This window comes from Melitaea cinxia, chromosome 7, assembly GCF_905220565.1.
Source record: "Melitaea cinxia chromosome 7, ilMelCinx1.1, whole genome shotgun sequence".
Taxonomy (NCBI): domain Eukaryota; kingdom Metazoa; phylum Arthropoda; class Insecta; order Lepidoptera; family Nymphalidae; genus Melitaea; species Melitaea cinxia.
In genome coordinates this window covers 5,916,142-5,932,841 of record NC_059400.1, presented here as the reverse complement: position 1 = coordinate 5,932,841, position 16,700 = coordinate 5,916,142, and the positions used below count along the sequence as shown (strand labels likewise).

At 34.0% G+C, this 16,700-nt stretch overlaps 2 protein-coding genes across 2 annotated transcripts in view; both read right to left on the bottom strand.

Moving 5' to 3' along the window:
* The window catches only part of LOC123655127 (mannosyl-oligosaccharide alpha-1,2-mannosidase IA), a 99,262-nt gene extending 90,482 nt beyond the window's left edge, over positions 1 to 8,780 (bottom strand). The window contains exon 1 of the mRNA XM_045590963.1: positions 8,077 to 8,780. Within this exon, the coding sequence (XP_045446919.1) occupies positions 8,077 to 8,688 (612 nt within the window). The 5' untranslated portion in view covers positions 8,689 to 8,780. The remainder of the gene's footprint in view (positions 1 to 8,076) is intronic.
* A 3,317-nt stretch (positions 8,781 to 12,097) lies between these two features.
* Positions 12,098 to 16,700, bottom strand: part of LOC123655265 — a 63,540-nt gene continuing 58,937 nt past the window's right edge. The window contains exon 5 of the mRNA XM_045591081.1: positions 12,098 to 16,626. Coding sequence (XP_045447037.1) covers positions 12,295 to 16,626 — 4,332 coding nt within the window. The 3' untranslated portion in view covers positions 12,098 to 12,294. The remainder of the gene's footprint in view (positions 16,627 to 16,700) is intronic.

Here is a 16,700-nt window from a genome sequence, read left to right as displayed (position 1 = left end):
CGCTATTTCCTATATTCGTATACAAAATCTACGGTAACGTGAAAAACTAAATAATTGAGTAATAAAATAAATTCCTAAAATCTGTTCTAAAGATGGTTGTACTGGATATATGGAGAGTAAGCTGGTGAGCGCGTGACAAAAGCGCTAGGAAAGTGTGCTCGGGCGAGGCGAACGGAAGTTGAGAGCGAGATATAAGTTAGTGAAGATAGAAAAAGAGAGAGTTTTACGTTTCGTAAGTTTTACTTCAGTCGTGTGGTCTAAAGCACAATCGTTTTTTTTTTTTTTTGTTTTTTCTTCTTTTTTCTAATATATATGAATGTTCTTCTATTCATGTTTTTGTTGTTTGTTTGCTAGCTATATTACACAATACAATGCCAAAAAACCAGAACATATCATAACAATGTGCTAATCAATGATTCATCACAAGATCATTTACAACAAAAAACAACTTAGTTTAAACGTCCTGAAAGACCAAATTTGTTTGCTTTACGTAATGTTCAAAATTAACTTAATAATAAATGACGTTACGTTTGCGAGTGACACTAGGATTGTTTTCGAAGTTTAAATTCGAAGCTTTAGTGGAAATCCCATGTTACCCTGGTCCCTGACTGAAACACTCAGCTTCACAGAATTTGCGGTTAGAAAAGTTTGTCAACTAATCAACATTGACATAAGACGTTATATATTACATTAGTAATATATAATTTTATTTTAGAGAAAAAAAAACTACTTCTAATCGGACAACCACTAATAATGTATTTACAACAATATTATTCACACCTACTTCCAACAATAATATTTCATGGTTATAGAAACTATGAAGAGAAAGTACACTTTGAACAATACTTAAAATGATGTGTAATTTTTTTTTTTTAAAAGCAACTGTTGTGTTTCTAAATATATATTTAAGAATCGGTGTCAGGCCGTCAGCTTCCTCATTAAGCTATATAACACATAACTGTAAAGAGGCGACACAAGTGAAAACTACTGTTAACTTGTTGAATTCTACTAAAATAAAGAATAATGTTTTGGTTATTCTCTCATCGGAACCCTATAATATAGGATGAAATACGACTATAATAGGGATAATAATGAAATTGATATTATTGTACTGCGAAGATTAACCTATAGTAAAAAAAAAAAAATACTTGATCATTTTTATTGTTCGAATCAGAATAAAAATAAACATGACTTGGCGAAATACAAATTGTATTAGCAATGTTGTTTTGGCGTTATTGCTAACTCTGCTAATCATTTTATTGACTTTTTTTCAAACATGCTCAGCTTAATTTAATTTAAAAAGGTGCAATTTTAAGTTTTAATTACCTCTTTAAAATATTGAAATATCCACTATCTGTCATTTGTTGAGGTCAAATAGAAAAAAAAAGTGCTTCTTAGAATGAAGGATATTAAGACCTTCGCAGTGAGGACATAAAGAAGCAAGTCTGGTTTTACAATTGTATCATAGTATTAGAATAGAGCTCGGTCATTGACATCATAGTAATTGTTGACAGCAGGCCATACAATTTGTACGAAATTATATATAACATATTAGTTTTAAATTTGTCTATTGTTAATTTTATAGCCTAGGTATTCTACTAAATCAATGCTGACAAAATGGCATTGAGGATCTTTGAGGCGTGTCGGCAAACAGTTTTTGTGTCCAATGATCCAATGTGTGTCAATTTGAATGTTGAACGTGCAAATTCTACGAGTATCATTCCGTTATGTAAAGCAGAGTCTAGCCCATTTTTGTAACTTTCAGTATTGTAAATTGTAGTAAATACCAAGAAATAGTTTTGAAAAAATATGAACAGATCTTATAACACATTATAAAACTTAGTTGTAAAATTTGAACTGATTTGAGTCGTAAATTTACAATTCAGCATCTTGAAATAGAAAATTATTATCTAAAAGGTAGGCTTCGCAAAAAATACATTATTTGTATTACAATATTACAATACAAATACAAATGACCAGTAGAAGTTTACTAAAACTTCAAAATTATCTGTAATTTTTCTATTTAGAGTTGGAATAAATAAAATAACGATTAAAGAAAATATGATTACTGATAGCGATCGTTACTTATCGCAGGGAATATATCCGCCAACCTGCATTGGAGCAGTGTGGTGTTCTCCTACATAGGGAAAGAGGCCCCAGCAGTGGGATATTACAGACTGAAGCGTTATGCGTAACTTCCAACGCTTTTTTTTTTTGTAAAATTACTATGTATAGAAAATTTTAATCGTGAGAATTAGGCCTGATGAGGTATACAAAATATAAATTACTAGAGGTTTCAATATTGTATGGGTACTATTTGGCACACGATTTACGATAAAATTACACTTCCTTAAATTTACATCCACATATAACAGGTTAGACAAGTTACAGTGTTATGTACTTGACAAAGATATAACATTGTTTAATTGTTTCGAGTTTACACAAAAAAATAAAATAAAAGGTCACTAACATCGCGGCATCATTACTTAAAAATGAATGCTCCGGTTTATAATCATCTTAAAAGAAGTTAAAGCAGTGTACATGTATACCCCTTTAGCACTTTACATTATCAACTTAGTTGATTAATTATTTACGCGAATAGGGTTTAAAATATCGTGATAGATTGACGATTATCATCATTTTTATCAAAGGACGACGGACAAAAAACACGGAGGATTTTTTTATAAGAAACGACGGAGGAATTTGTTATGTTATTGCATAATTACATTTTTTATACTATAAAAGTGGCAAACAAGCGAACGGTCCTCCTGATAGTAAGCGGGTATGTACCGTAGCCTATGGAGCTTGCAACACCAATATGTAGTACTGTAAGCGCGTTGCCAAACCTAACCTAACCCCTTACTATCGCCCGGAACTCTGGCTGACTTACTACACATAGGAAGACAACACTGCTCAAGATTACCATTTTTTAGCTGTGATCTTTTGTAAGGTTGAGGTACTTCCCCAGTCGGGGTGCAAGATAGATCCTGCTGCGACCACGTACGTATTAACGTACCAACTTACGGTGCAATAGCATTAAAAATTCTTTTTATTCTTTGAATGATAAGGCTTTTTAGTGTAGAAGTTTAGAAGATGTATCTAGTTTTACATACATATTATAATGACATTTTTCATGCACATAATTGATACGCCCATTTGAAGAATAATATGTCTGAAGACCTTGTTCCATTTACAATCACTTGTTGAATAATATTGCTAATGCATGAAGCAACGAAGTCAATGGCATTATCTCTAATACCCTAGTATTATAATATATAAATAAACTTTTCATGCAAAATATACTCAAGTACTATTGACTTGTAGTGGAGTTATCCAGTAGCATTCAGACATCTCCCAGATACGATAGGTGTGGTTAGGAAGAACCATTCCCGTATAAGTGGTAATATACATTTGTATATATCTTTTGTAAATTCAGATTGTTCTTTATGAAAGATATTTGGCATGTAATTGCCATTCTTAGCGTATAGTCTGATTATCTAGGTGATGAACGTAATGATTTTGCCGCAGGAGCAGGATAGGCTAAAAAAATAAGCACACAAATTACTGTAATCATTCTGTGTGATATAAAATGGAACAATAAAATAAAATAGACCGGGCAAGTGCAAGTCGGACTCGCGGACCGAGGGTCCCGTACAAACAAAAATTTTAAAAATATTTTATTACATGATGTAACTAAAAATTTATGCTTTTTGAAATTTTCCTGTTATTTCTGCTATAAGACGTTGCTTCGTACCGAATTTCAAGATTCTGAGTTCACGGGAAGTACGTCGAAAATTTGCAGTATAAACGACTGTATCTCTTGATTGCGTTGGCTTAGAAGTTTGATTTTTTCACAGCTTCAAGGGACAGTAGACTTCAGTATTTGAAATGAATTTCAGCTTAATACCTCCACGCGTTCCTGGGAAAAATGGTCTTAACAGACAGGCGGAAATCTAAGTGATCCTATAAGGGTTGGTTTTTTTTTCCTTTTGAGGTACGGAGCGCTAAAAAACAGATAAGTTGGATTTGTACCAGCACGCAATATGGACGCAAAGGATTACACACCGTAAAGACGGCAATAATTTTTTTCATAGTAATTAACGACGTAAATTTTTAACGTTATTTTTATTCGTCGTTATGTAGGTCATACTCATGCTGCAAACATTTAAGAGGTCTACTGCCTATGGCTCCTGATAGACAGTACTATAAAAACAGAGGGATGGATACGCTGCGAAGTTTTGATTCGGTTAACATCTTTTGGTTAAAAAAAGGCAAAAATGCTAACAATACGCCAAAAAAACCTTGATACGTAAGCGGTGTTTGGGTGTTGCGTGCACGGAAACGAAATAAAATTTTATTTATACATTTAAAATTAGAATAAAATATAAAAACGATATTTAAACATTCTATTTAAAAATACAAAAAATACTAAGTAATTGTTATGCATATAAAGTTTCTATTTTAACACATATTAAAATCTTTACTTGGCTCGAAATGTGTTTTATTAAATTCAAATTCGTTGATCTCTGGAACAGATCAAATATGTACAAAAGGATTTCGCGTAACGTGGCAGAATAATAACAGACTGATTGGATATTTATTTAACGCGACGAAGACAAATCGTTAATATATTATGTACAAAGGTTTAATGTAATTACAGCATAGTTTATTCAATTGAACATACGTAGCCTCTTTCAAAATAAAAGCTTTGTATGTCACAATGGAATGTGAAATTGAATGGAATGAAAATCTGTTTATTTTACTTTAATTTTAATTTTGTTATTGGTTTGCACAACATAATTATGTACTGCAAAGGTTATGTCAATAGTTGCATGAATTGGTGGCATGGCTGATGTTTCTTTTCTACGTTTAGACATCCGGAGTTTTCTTGGAGCGAGAATCCGCCCAAGTTTACTTGTTGTTATTGTTTTGCTGGGGTGTCTCTGCGAGAGTACAAATACTACCCATGTACTAGATTTTTTTTTGTCTTAATAGCAAGTCCGATCAGTTTCTATATGGCACTATTAAAACTACAAATGTTTTGTAAGAAACTAAGTAAATATGAAGATCTAGGTCCAACAGCAATCAATATTTTGAAGTCCCGAAGAGTACCACGACTGTTATTTATTTTATTTATTTATTTACACTTTTTGCACACCAACACAAAAGTAAAATAAGTTTAATGAGGTTAAAAAAAATAATAAATTTGCATTAGTTGCAACAGGCGGCCTTATCGCTAAAGCAGCGATTTCTTCCAGGCAACCTTTGGGCAGAGGACTAGAATTGATTGTTATTGGGGATAGGTACGCAAAATAAGTGCTATCAGTCATAAACATAAATATATATTATATATATTCATACACACACATATACATACATATACATACAAATACACCTATACTGTTACCGATCACTCTGAATTAGATTTCAGGAAAAAAAGCAGAAATCTGTTAATCTTATTTTGCAAGCTTCTTTTCCAGTGATCAAGTTTACTAGTTTCTCGAAAATTACTCTCGATTGTTAACATTATAGTACCTAAGAAATACTGATCCAGTAACTCTTAATTTCCGGAGGAAAAGAATCGTAATGTATACACTGACCCCAGGCCAAGGTACAATTTTTGGGCATGTACACAGGAGTAGTCCGATAAGTAAACCATTTCGATCTCGGCCATTTAAAGGTGAAGTAACGAGAGATCTACAGTATTAGTTATTTATCTTTTTTTTTTCGTTTTTAAGTTCACATTATAGCAGAAGTCTAGGGCTTGGCACTAATTCCTATATTTAGTCATATTTTATTCATATTTTGGCAATAATCTGTCAGCCTTGGAACTTAACTAATGGACCTTGTGGGTCACAAGTTAATTGAAGTGGGTCATTTCTCTATAATAATTTTGAAATATACCTTAAATTTATTTTAGTAAATAATCTTGACAATTATAAGCAATACCACTACTTAAAAAGACATTGACAATAAGTAAGTGTTTTATATAAACTATAAGCTAGTATCACCTTTATTTGGAAAAATCCACAATGTTGATCAACAATAATAATTTTTATCAAGGGTGTTTACTAACTTAAATGTTCTCTGAAGTATGGTTAAAAGACCCACAAGATAGAAATCTTAAACAAATATTTGTATATATACATATATAAAAAGATGTTCATTCCGGACCAGCATAAGTCTAACTATAACACCTTATCTGTGGTGTTAAGGAAAGGAGATAAAGTACATATATTTGACCTTTTCATATAGGGCAATTAATAAGCATTTAGAAAGCAGCTCATGTAATTTTTTTAAAAATTGGATTTTTTTTGGTCGTACCAACTCAAAAACCGTTGTGGACTCACGCACAACACTTTGCCGAAGATCATGACATGATCAAATGCATAGTTTACGATTCTATAAAGACCATGTACAGACAAAAATTCATTTATATATATAGAGATTCAATATATTGGTGACTTATCTCCTTTTTCCTTGACACCACAGATATAAGAATAGTAGTAAAATATTATTTTTATATTAATTATTTTTTATTTCTTATGAATTAAATAGTTAAAATTATTTTGAAATACTCAAGGATTTATTTCAAAATAAATTCAGGTTTTTTTACACACATTTATATGCAACAATAGATAATTGTTCAACAGCTACTTGTTTTTATTTTGTGCGCATCAACAGAGACTTAGTTATCGCAGCAGTTTATCGCAGTTTTAGCTTTGCATAAACTGCACACATATTTACTAAATGTTATTTTACGCCACATGAAAATTGAAATAAAGATAAATATAAATTTTGATACACCAGCAAATTTTTTATATTTTTCCACTACTTTTAATATTTTAAATATATTCATTTTAGAATAATTTTATTATGAATTTTAGTTACACATTTCGGCTTACTGTTTGTTTGGTTTAAGTTTTACACTTAAGTAATAAACTATTATTAGTTTTACTTCAGCCTCAGAGAGCATGTTAAGCTGTTTGTCCCCGTCATTATCATAAATATCTGATAGCAATCATTACTTATAGTAGGGAATATAACCACCAACACACTGTGGAGCAGTGTGGTGGATTAAGATCCAATCCCTCTCCTACATAGAGTAAAAGAGGTCTATGCCCAGCAGCAGGATGTTACAGGCTGAATCACATGATTCAGATGGATTTGTAATAAACTATTTTTGTTTTATAACAATGGGGGCAAAAGAGGAGACAAAGCCATCTAATCTTAAATGGCTTGCGGGGGTAATGGAGTTGCGGGGGCATTGCCGGTCTTTAGGGAATTGATTTTTATACACTCAATACTTGAAAACCCTCAAATTGTAACGCTCACGGTAAATTTCATGAGGAAGGTCATTCCACAGTTTGCATGTATGCAGAAAAAAAAATTTCCTAAAAAGTATAATTTTGCACAATTGTAGTACATTAACAAAAAAATCGATGTTTATCTGTTTATAGGACAACTACACTCACTACAAACAAGTTTTGTTTCACTTAGCTCCTTCGAGTTTAGTTAAATCAGATTGTTGACTTTTTTGTTTAAAGTAAATAAAAAGTTTCTTAAAATTGCTTTAATCTTGTAGATTCATTTGTTTACTTAGACTGGAGAATATTTTATTTAATATTTTATATAACATGACTATGCCAGAGTTTTAACGTTACTTAACATTTTATCTGTACTTAAAATGCATTAAATTCGTGTATTTTTTTTATTTAATTTTAATTTTAAACTAAATATAAAATACATATGTATACAAGAAAATATAGTAAAAAATTGATTTTCTGTTGTCCATAATATTATTCATAGTATTTGCAGTACATAAGAGCAATTATAAATCTGATAAAAATTATCTAAAATGGAAAGATTTTAACATCTAGTTAGTGTATATATTATTATATTTTTAGTTCAGTTGTTTTATAGGATTATATTCTATTTATGTGTATGAATTAAAAGTAAAACTTATATACTTAAAGCTAATGTTTACTGTTTTCTGTTCCAAAGAATAGTGATGGATAATACATATTTATTATTATTATGAAAATATCTCTTATGTATGAATAAAATACAACTAACCTCTTTAACGGTGTTCCTTTTTTGTATGACATCAGGGTCTGTACTTGGGTCTATAGCGGGAACCACATACTTCTTCTCAGAACCCTCCATTTTTAAGTCTGATACCGGTATATCTTTGCTTGCTGCATTATTTCCTAATTCAGGTTCCTCAATGGCATTAACGGGAGGCTTGCTTGGTCCCTTTGAAGATGAGACAGAGGGTGCCACATCAAATTGTGGCCTTTCAAGCACTTTCATACCCATTTCCTCGTCTATCTTCGCGCGTAAACGGTTCCTATCTTCGACTACGTGGGGATCATCCCCGTCTTCTCTATGACGAACGATACCAACAACGGGAAAGTCACCGACTTCATTCTGAGCGAGCGGTGGAGGCATAAGAAGTTCTGGTCCTGCTTTCTGAATACGTTTGTAAACATTATAAACACTATCATTCACACTTGTAGAACTTTTGAACTCGGGCAAATAAAATAATGCGCCTAGCCACACGACAGCAAATGTCAAAAGTACAGAAATAATCAAATATTTTTCACGAAGACGAAACGATCGTCTAGAAATGGACGGCACGGGAACCCCATTAACAAATCGCTGGTAGCTGGGTAAAAGTCCCGTCATGTTTACGTAAACACAGTATCTACTAATATCCTAAATGATAACTAGAAACGTCAGTTTTCATCAGACGACCCGTCATTGGTGATCGCCATTAAAGAACTGAGTTGTAAATGTAAAGTGTGAGTTGGTGTAAACTGACAGATCTAACTTGACTTGACATGTAAGGCCCTGTACTCATGTGTAATAAGAACTGTGTGATTCTGTACACACTATCGGGAGTGGATATATTATGGATAAAAAATGAGATCTTCTAAGTGAAAATTACACTCGAGACTACTTTATATGTATTCTTTATTGCACTTAAAATTTTTGTACAGACCTGTACCTTTAAAATTGGAACCAAATTAATATTTCGTAATTGTTTATAAACATTGTCTTCTGTGCAAGAATCTTGTCACATTTAATACATTATAGCTTTTAATGTTATAAAAAAATAACACTTATTTTATAATCTTGATTTTTGTTGAAAAAATATCTTTTCTAATCTTTACAGACTAAAAATATATAAAATATTATTGAGATGAAAATCGTTTCACTTTTTTTAAAACAAATTTGTAATAGAGGGCAATTAAATTTGTTTATATTGTATATATTGGTGAATTATATTTTTTTTGAGTTGTTTTTATTAAAAATAGAGCTGTAATCGACTGAATAATCTATTATCACGGTCCATTATGGAGGGTAGAAGGGAGGTGAATCATCTTTATATATCAGAAAGTGTCCGTCGAAATGCATTAAATTAAGGTGGCACCACATTAGCATCCGGGTAGCACTCAAGGTGCACGTTTCCTAATAATAATTCTTTAAGGTTATATTTACTACATCATTTTGTCCAACGTATGTTATTAAAATTGTCAAAAATTAACTAATTTAGTCACAATGATATTAACTTCTTTAACTCGGCATACTTCAATTGATCTACAATTGCTACATTCATACCATACCCTTTGTCTACACCAGTACGATTGTCGAAGGTTTTTGAACTGCTATTTATAGCATACAACATACAGCTGGACACTGTTTCCACTTTTCTTCCATATAAGATGATTCTCCCTCGTCTAGCCTCCATAACTGTTGCAAGTTTGCAATGCAAAGCTTTATAAATCTGTAGACATCTGTGGTCCTGTGATAAATGTTCATAGCACGTTCTTTTATACAGGTCAGATAACTAAGCCCAATTTCAATGGTGAGAAATTAGTACGATAGCGTCATAACTTTTTTTTCGCGTCACCGCCGTTGAATTACGTCATCGTTATCACTTGGTGCGGTGCGCAGTGCGAACTGCGCACGCCAGGTGAGTGACGTTTCATTTTTTAAAACATAAATGCGTTACGTGTACGGTCTTATACACAAGTCGGGCGAGGTGGTGGTACGTTGGCTTAATAGTTTACAGCTGCCAGAGCCATGACCATAGATAATACATTAATATATGGGTAGCCATGACGATCGCTTGGTGTGCTCTGACGGCTGTAAGCCATTAAGCCAACGTATCCCTACTACTGTTGTTTCGCGACCTGTGTAGAAGAATACGATTAAATTACGGTCTCACAGTCACGGTCTTATATATTTAATTGTGATGACTATAATCCTCATCTCCATCAATGAAGTATTAGAGCTCGCGCCACGTAAAGGTTCATATTATGTTTTTATAACCAACTTCCAAAAAAAGAAGAATATTCTCAATTCGATTGTATTTTTTGTTGTGTATGTTATAGTTCGCGTTATGTAAAAAGAACGTTGGCCTTGAAGCTGCGCAGAAGCGATTTATCGGTCTATTTGGTGGTAGGGTAGGGGGCGGCCGTGTTTATCACGTGTCGCATGCTTGCCGGTGTGCTATTGGTTGGACAGTTCGACGTCGACTCAAAATACTATCGCGCACAAGTTTTAAATTACGAAATAGTTTTACATAGAGAAGTGAGAAAAATTATTTATAATATATAATTCGCGTTATTATAAAAGAACGCTGGTTGTCAAAATGCGCAAAGGCGATTTACAGTGCTGCCAACTCTTGAAAAAACTTTTTCGTACTGTCCATTTTTTGGAACAGTCTTATTTGGTAAACAAACCACTGTCAATCGTAATTCACGTTTTTTCCGCATTTATCACTCACTTTCACAACACATTAGCATACGGACACTTGTAAAACTCCATTTACTATTTATTTCACTAAAAAACAAATATCAATTTATCATTTTAAACAAACAAAAACTATTAAAATACGAATATCGAGAGTACAGATAATTAATATTTTTGAATACAACATTTCAATTACTAAAAAATTTGTTATTGCTTTTGTTTAAAAAGAAAATTGTGATTTTGTAAAGTGATAATTATTATACTTATTTAGTCCGAATTATTCGCACTGGTATTTCTAGTATCTTTTAATGTACCTACCAATAACCATTATACGAAGCCACAAGTGAAAGCCTAATTAAAAAATAAAACAGTAGTACTTTTGTGCGCGAATATACCCATGCGCAAACGCACCCCCTCCAGTTTCTTTCAGCGTTATTTTTACATGACGCGGACTATACCTACTTATCTTATAACTTTCGACTTCTTCGATTTTTTTAAATCGATAGGTACATGTCATGTGGTCCTTATATTTAAATTTAATTGAGATCTAACAAGTATTTTTCGAGCTATATCTAATAATACGTATTTACTTGACTATTTTTTCGTCAACTTAAGTTGTGCTATGTGTTGTACCACACAACTATTCACTGGGTGCACCAATTTTGATGATTCTTATTTTAATCAAAAGCTGATGCGTGTCATGTGGTCTCATATTGATCGAGGTCTGATGACTACTTTTTGAGTAATCTCTGGTAGCGCATATTTACTTGATTATTTTTTCAGCTACTTACTTACGTTTTATTATTTTTCAATGTAATTGAATTCGGTTTTTTTTTTTCGTTTGCGAGAAAACATAATTATTAGAGTTAAATTTCACAAGCTAACACGGCGAACTTTGTGCCACCTACGACCATACTTTTTTGGTAAATATAGCGAATTTATTTTATACAAACCTTGTCCTGATAGTAACAAATACAAAAAAAGAGTTCAAAAAAAGATGAATATAAATATAGACATAGGAAAAATAAAAAATTGAAATAAAATTAGAAAAATCTTTTGTTAAATATTAATAGAACAGGTTTTTTAATAACCAGTTTAATTCCCGGTGTGGCAATATTCTCTTATCGTAAACAAATGAGAATAGTTTCGGATTTGTAAAATATAGTAAATAGGATAAGGAAATAAATAAGTAAACATTTTTAAATGAATTAGGTATATATTTGAACTTTATGTATACAAAAATATTTTTCACGTCAAGTAAAAATAGCTTATTTAACACTATTTTGTTTAAATTCTACACAATTAGGTAGGTTTATTACAAGATATAAGGCTAAACTAAAATTAATCGTGTTCAATTTATTTAATATTATATAAACCATTTTATTCTCAAATGAGATCAGTCTTAACTTACAATAATACAATGTACAATGTTTATAATAACTAATCTAAATATTTTTTAAATAGGTGGCGATATCTTACGTGTGATTATTTTTTTAGTAAGAACTATTTAACAGGCTGTTAATCATATTTTCGCTATGAACGGGGCTTAAATCGTGACATATAGAAATCGCAATCAGGGCAATAGCTTGCCGGATGCATGACTGTTTTCTTGCGGCATAAATTACACGGCGATTTTTGGGCATTTGATAAAACGGATGTCTGATTTTCATTAGAATAATTGCCATTCAATGCCGCCGGTGGTATAGGTGATTCCGTTCCACCCTTTGTTCCCGGCTCAAAAGATACAGATTTCTTTTGAATTTGCTTTGGCAAGGGTACATGTTGATAAGGGTTGTAACCATTTTGAGAATATTGATATTGCTCATTATTAGCAATATCATCTGAACTAGTAGTTGAATTATATAAAGGAGAACGTTGTTGAGTATTTGCATAATGTCTCCCATCTATTGAACGGTTTTGATTGTTTACATTATTATCAAGATAACAGTTATTAGACATTTTCTGATAATTTCCATTATAGTCATCGACGGGTACGTCACCATGTGGCGGTGGAACCCTTTGGTATGCTGAATGGTTGTTGTTATAGTTAGTTGTATTATTCACTTGGGAATATCGACTAGAATAATCAGAGTTAGCGTAACTTGTCGGTGGGTTGTGATAGCTCTGATAAGCTGGTGAATTGGTGGGAACACTTTGATATGGTGAATTATTATTAATATTATTCGGTGTGGTCTTATTATATTGACGATTTGCACTATATGTGGTTCCTGGTAAAGCTTGACCTGTCGTTATCATCGGTAATTTGTAATAGTAGCTGTTACTTTGACCTTGATTAATTTGATGTAGATGACTTGGAGGATGAGGATAAGTATTCGGAACCGTTCTTTGAAGGTTTGGTACATGTTTAGTAACATAAGTAGCGTTATGCGATGTAGGTGTAAGTCTATTAGCAGGGTTTTGACTAAAATTTGGTGGGTTTGCATTGCTTTGATGACTACTATACACTGACGGAGGTTGAGTGTATGGTATTTGATTGTTATCATTTTGTGCAGAATTAGCTGGAAGTGCTTGATAAATTTGATTATTACTTTGGTGGCTCAGGTTGGAATTAGCCAATATCGGCGAGTTACTTCCATGTATAGAAGTGCTTATTTGAGGATTGTATTGCTGTTGTGGCCGTGTCTGAGCTATTTGATAAGATGGGTATGAATTCTGAACTCTATAATAATCTGCATGCACACCGTCATTAGCAGCATATGATGCTTGAGATGTTGAAATCGAAATAGTAGATCTCGATGATTGGCTGTCGAAAGATTCAGTTCTTTGAAGAGAAGGTTTATCGGACTGAAGAGGAACCGTTATAAGTTCTGTTCTATTCAAAGCAGACTTTAAGACTCTTTCTAAAATTGGATTAGGAATATAACTATCTTCCTCTTGATCTTCTGCCGTCGCAACTAATATGACTTGATCACAAAAAGAAACAGACTTCTTTTTTGGTTTTGAGCGGTCACCGTAAATGTTACTGTTAGTCATTTTCTGATCGTCATACTGTTCGTCAATTTGTTTCGCGTCTAAGGAAGAAGATGATGTGCGTCGATTATAAATTCGATTGTGGGATTGATTTGAACAATTTATTACATCTCTGTTACTACTTATACCTGTGTACGCAAGTTGAGAGCGCTCAATTTCATTATTTATATTTAGTGTACTATTTTCGAACCTCGAAGCAAGATCTCTGATGGTATTTTTACTGTCAGATACTTGAGACATGTTTTCATTGTTGTTTGTCAATTGGCATTCTATCGAACCAGATCTTTTAAGTTTAAGAGCCGCTTGTTTAGCTTGCAACTCTCGAACCCAATTATCACTAGGAGTCCCAATATTTTCTAACTGTTTTAACTTCTTGGAGTACTCTTCATTTCTCAGAATCTCATTTCTTTTTTCCTGTAACTGTGCTAATAAAGATCCTTTCGGTACTTCTATATCACTACTTTCTTGCCCATTTGATTCTTGGGAATTCGCAGTCATATTTTGTATTTGCATTTTCATTAAATCGTCTTGAATTGGAGTTAAATCAATTGGTGGAGGCGGTGGAGGAAATTCCTCGCTTGGTTGTCTGGAATGATTTACTGAGTTCATTGGACTTGGATAAGGTGGCAATTCAAATAATTGAGGTGATCTTCTCATTGGCATTACGCAATCGACGACATCGATACCATTATCAAATACATCACCAAGATTCTGAATATTGTTGTGCGACGGTAAGATATTTGACATTGTATCTTTTTTAACTGGACTTTGTTCTTGATGGATCATAGCTTTTGTAACAACAGTGTGAAAATTTTGAGAAGTATTAGGCGAGTCATCGAGCCTATTATTATTATATTGATTCATAGGATTTCCATCATAAGAAGGCAGAAATGGTAGTGATTGAGGCTCATCGCCAAACTGTTCTGAAAAGCCACCATCTTCTTCATTGTCTTGAGCGTAAGTGTACTCGCCATGTGTAGGGTGCGGCAATGGCTGTTGTGGTCGTGTTTGAACGCCGTGCTCTATCACTTCTTGTTCGAACTTAGGCCCGCTAAGCTGAGAAGTTGTTCGCAGTGGCGGAGGTGGGGGTACTTTTGCTGCAGTCAGCATTTTACCAGCGCTGCCGTGGAAACTCTTTCTCATTAATTTACTTCGCTCTAAATTAGGATTTGTGCCGTTAGCGGTGGAGTATTCTAAATGCCCCTCAGATAAATACCCACTCAAATTGGTCTTATCGTCGCTTTTTCTTCTTCCAACATCAGCATCATCTACAGAAGAAACACGCGATTCCTTGGTCTTTGATTCATTATTAGCATCAGCCCCTTCAGTCAAATCTGGCATTGAACGGTTCTTTCGCCTTATTAAGCCACCCATCAGCAATTTTCTGCGTATTTTATGCTGTTTCTTATTTGCCTTTTTATCTTCTGTAGGTTCTTCTTTTTTCTCTGGAGCTACCGTCATTTCCTTTCGAGCTCGACCTCGATCTTCGCTTCTTGAACGTTTTTCTCTAACTTTATCTTCTTCTCTAGATTTGTGCCTAGGTGGCCGCTCTCTTGGAGGGTTATCTATATCGTCTTCAACATTTTTAGGTGACTTTTTAGAAGAGCCTTTCTTTTTAGGTAATGTGGCATAAATTTCAATAGTGGTCGGAGACGTCTCGAGCCCACCTCTAGTATTTCTAATTGGAGCTGATTGGGGAATTTCAGTGACCCTATTCATTCCTGCTATGCGACGTTGCAGACTACGAGCCCGCATTACGCAAGTATTGTGTTTCATTCGAGCGAATGTCATGGTGTGTGGATTATTATATGGTGCATCCATAGCAGCTCGAGCTTTTGAAGCGGCTGCATCACATAGAACAAGGGCAGTTTCATAATCAGCAGCATCTTCAGCGTGACGAGATTTTTCTAATAATCTATCAGCTTCTAAACAAAGTGCCTCGCAGTCTCCTCTTGTAGTCAGTTCTGGAATTTGAGCTAGTTGCAGATTATGACGTAAGCCTTGCTGCAGAGGAAGACTGTCAGTAGAAGATAATGAATAAGAGTCATAGCCTGCATCACACGATCCACCACTAGACAACTCTCCTTTTCGAGTTGGACTGCTAGGAATACTGCCAGGTCCTCGACCTCTTGAGTACATATATGGACTTTCAACAGTAGAAGACGAAGCAGAAGAGGCACTGTTCCTATCTCCACTCCAGTTTCCCGAATCCCTGCGTGCTCGAGGTCTTTCCTGAGTATCCGACGTAGAGCTTGTACTCAAACTTCTCGGCAATTGGGCACGCCGACTAGCTTGAACTTCTAACATATTTTCGACAGCTTTTCTACTCACGTAATCACTATCGTTATCTGGACCAGGAGTAACGGCTCGTCTAGCATAGCCCGCTATTGGTCGCTCTGGTGCAGGAGTTACAGCTCTTCTTGGTTCTGGTGCAGGAAATGGCACTACATCTTTTGGCGCATGTCGTGTATCACACGGAGTTCCGTCAACTGCGGCATACAAGAGTAACAGAGGTTGAAATCGACCTCTTCTGCACTTTTCGACTACTTGCGACCATTCAGGTCCTATTTCTTTAACATCTGCGTCATCAAAGTAGATCCATAATCGCAACTTGCTATGGAAAAAGAAGGTAGAGTAGTGTTTTCCATAGTATGTGACTAAGCCAACTAAACGATGCGTGGCACGAGCTGCCCAAGCACGGTCAACGCAAGCATGAAAAGCATCTGTCGGTCGTAACTCGGTGCCCAACGCTGCGTATACCGCTGCGACATGTTCAGCCGCTGGTCTATCGGAATCCCAAACCATTCCGATTGAAACAACTTCTGGACGATTCATTAGTGTTCGGCAGATTTGAATCTTAGCTCCACATGCATTCTGAAATTAAGAAACATGAATGTGTTAATTGTTTACCTCAATTAATTGAATTACTAAATTCTACATATTTATTA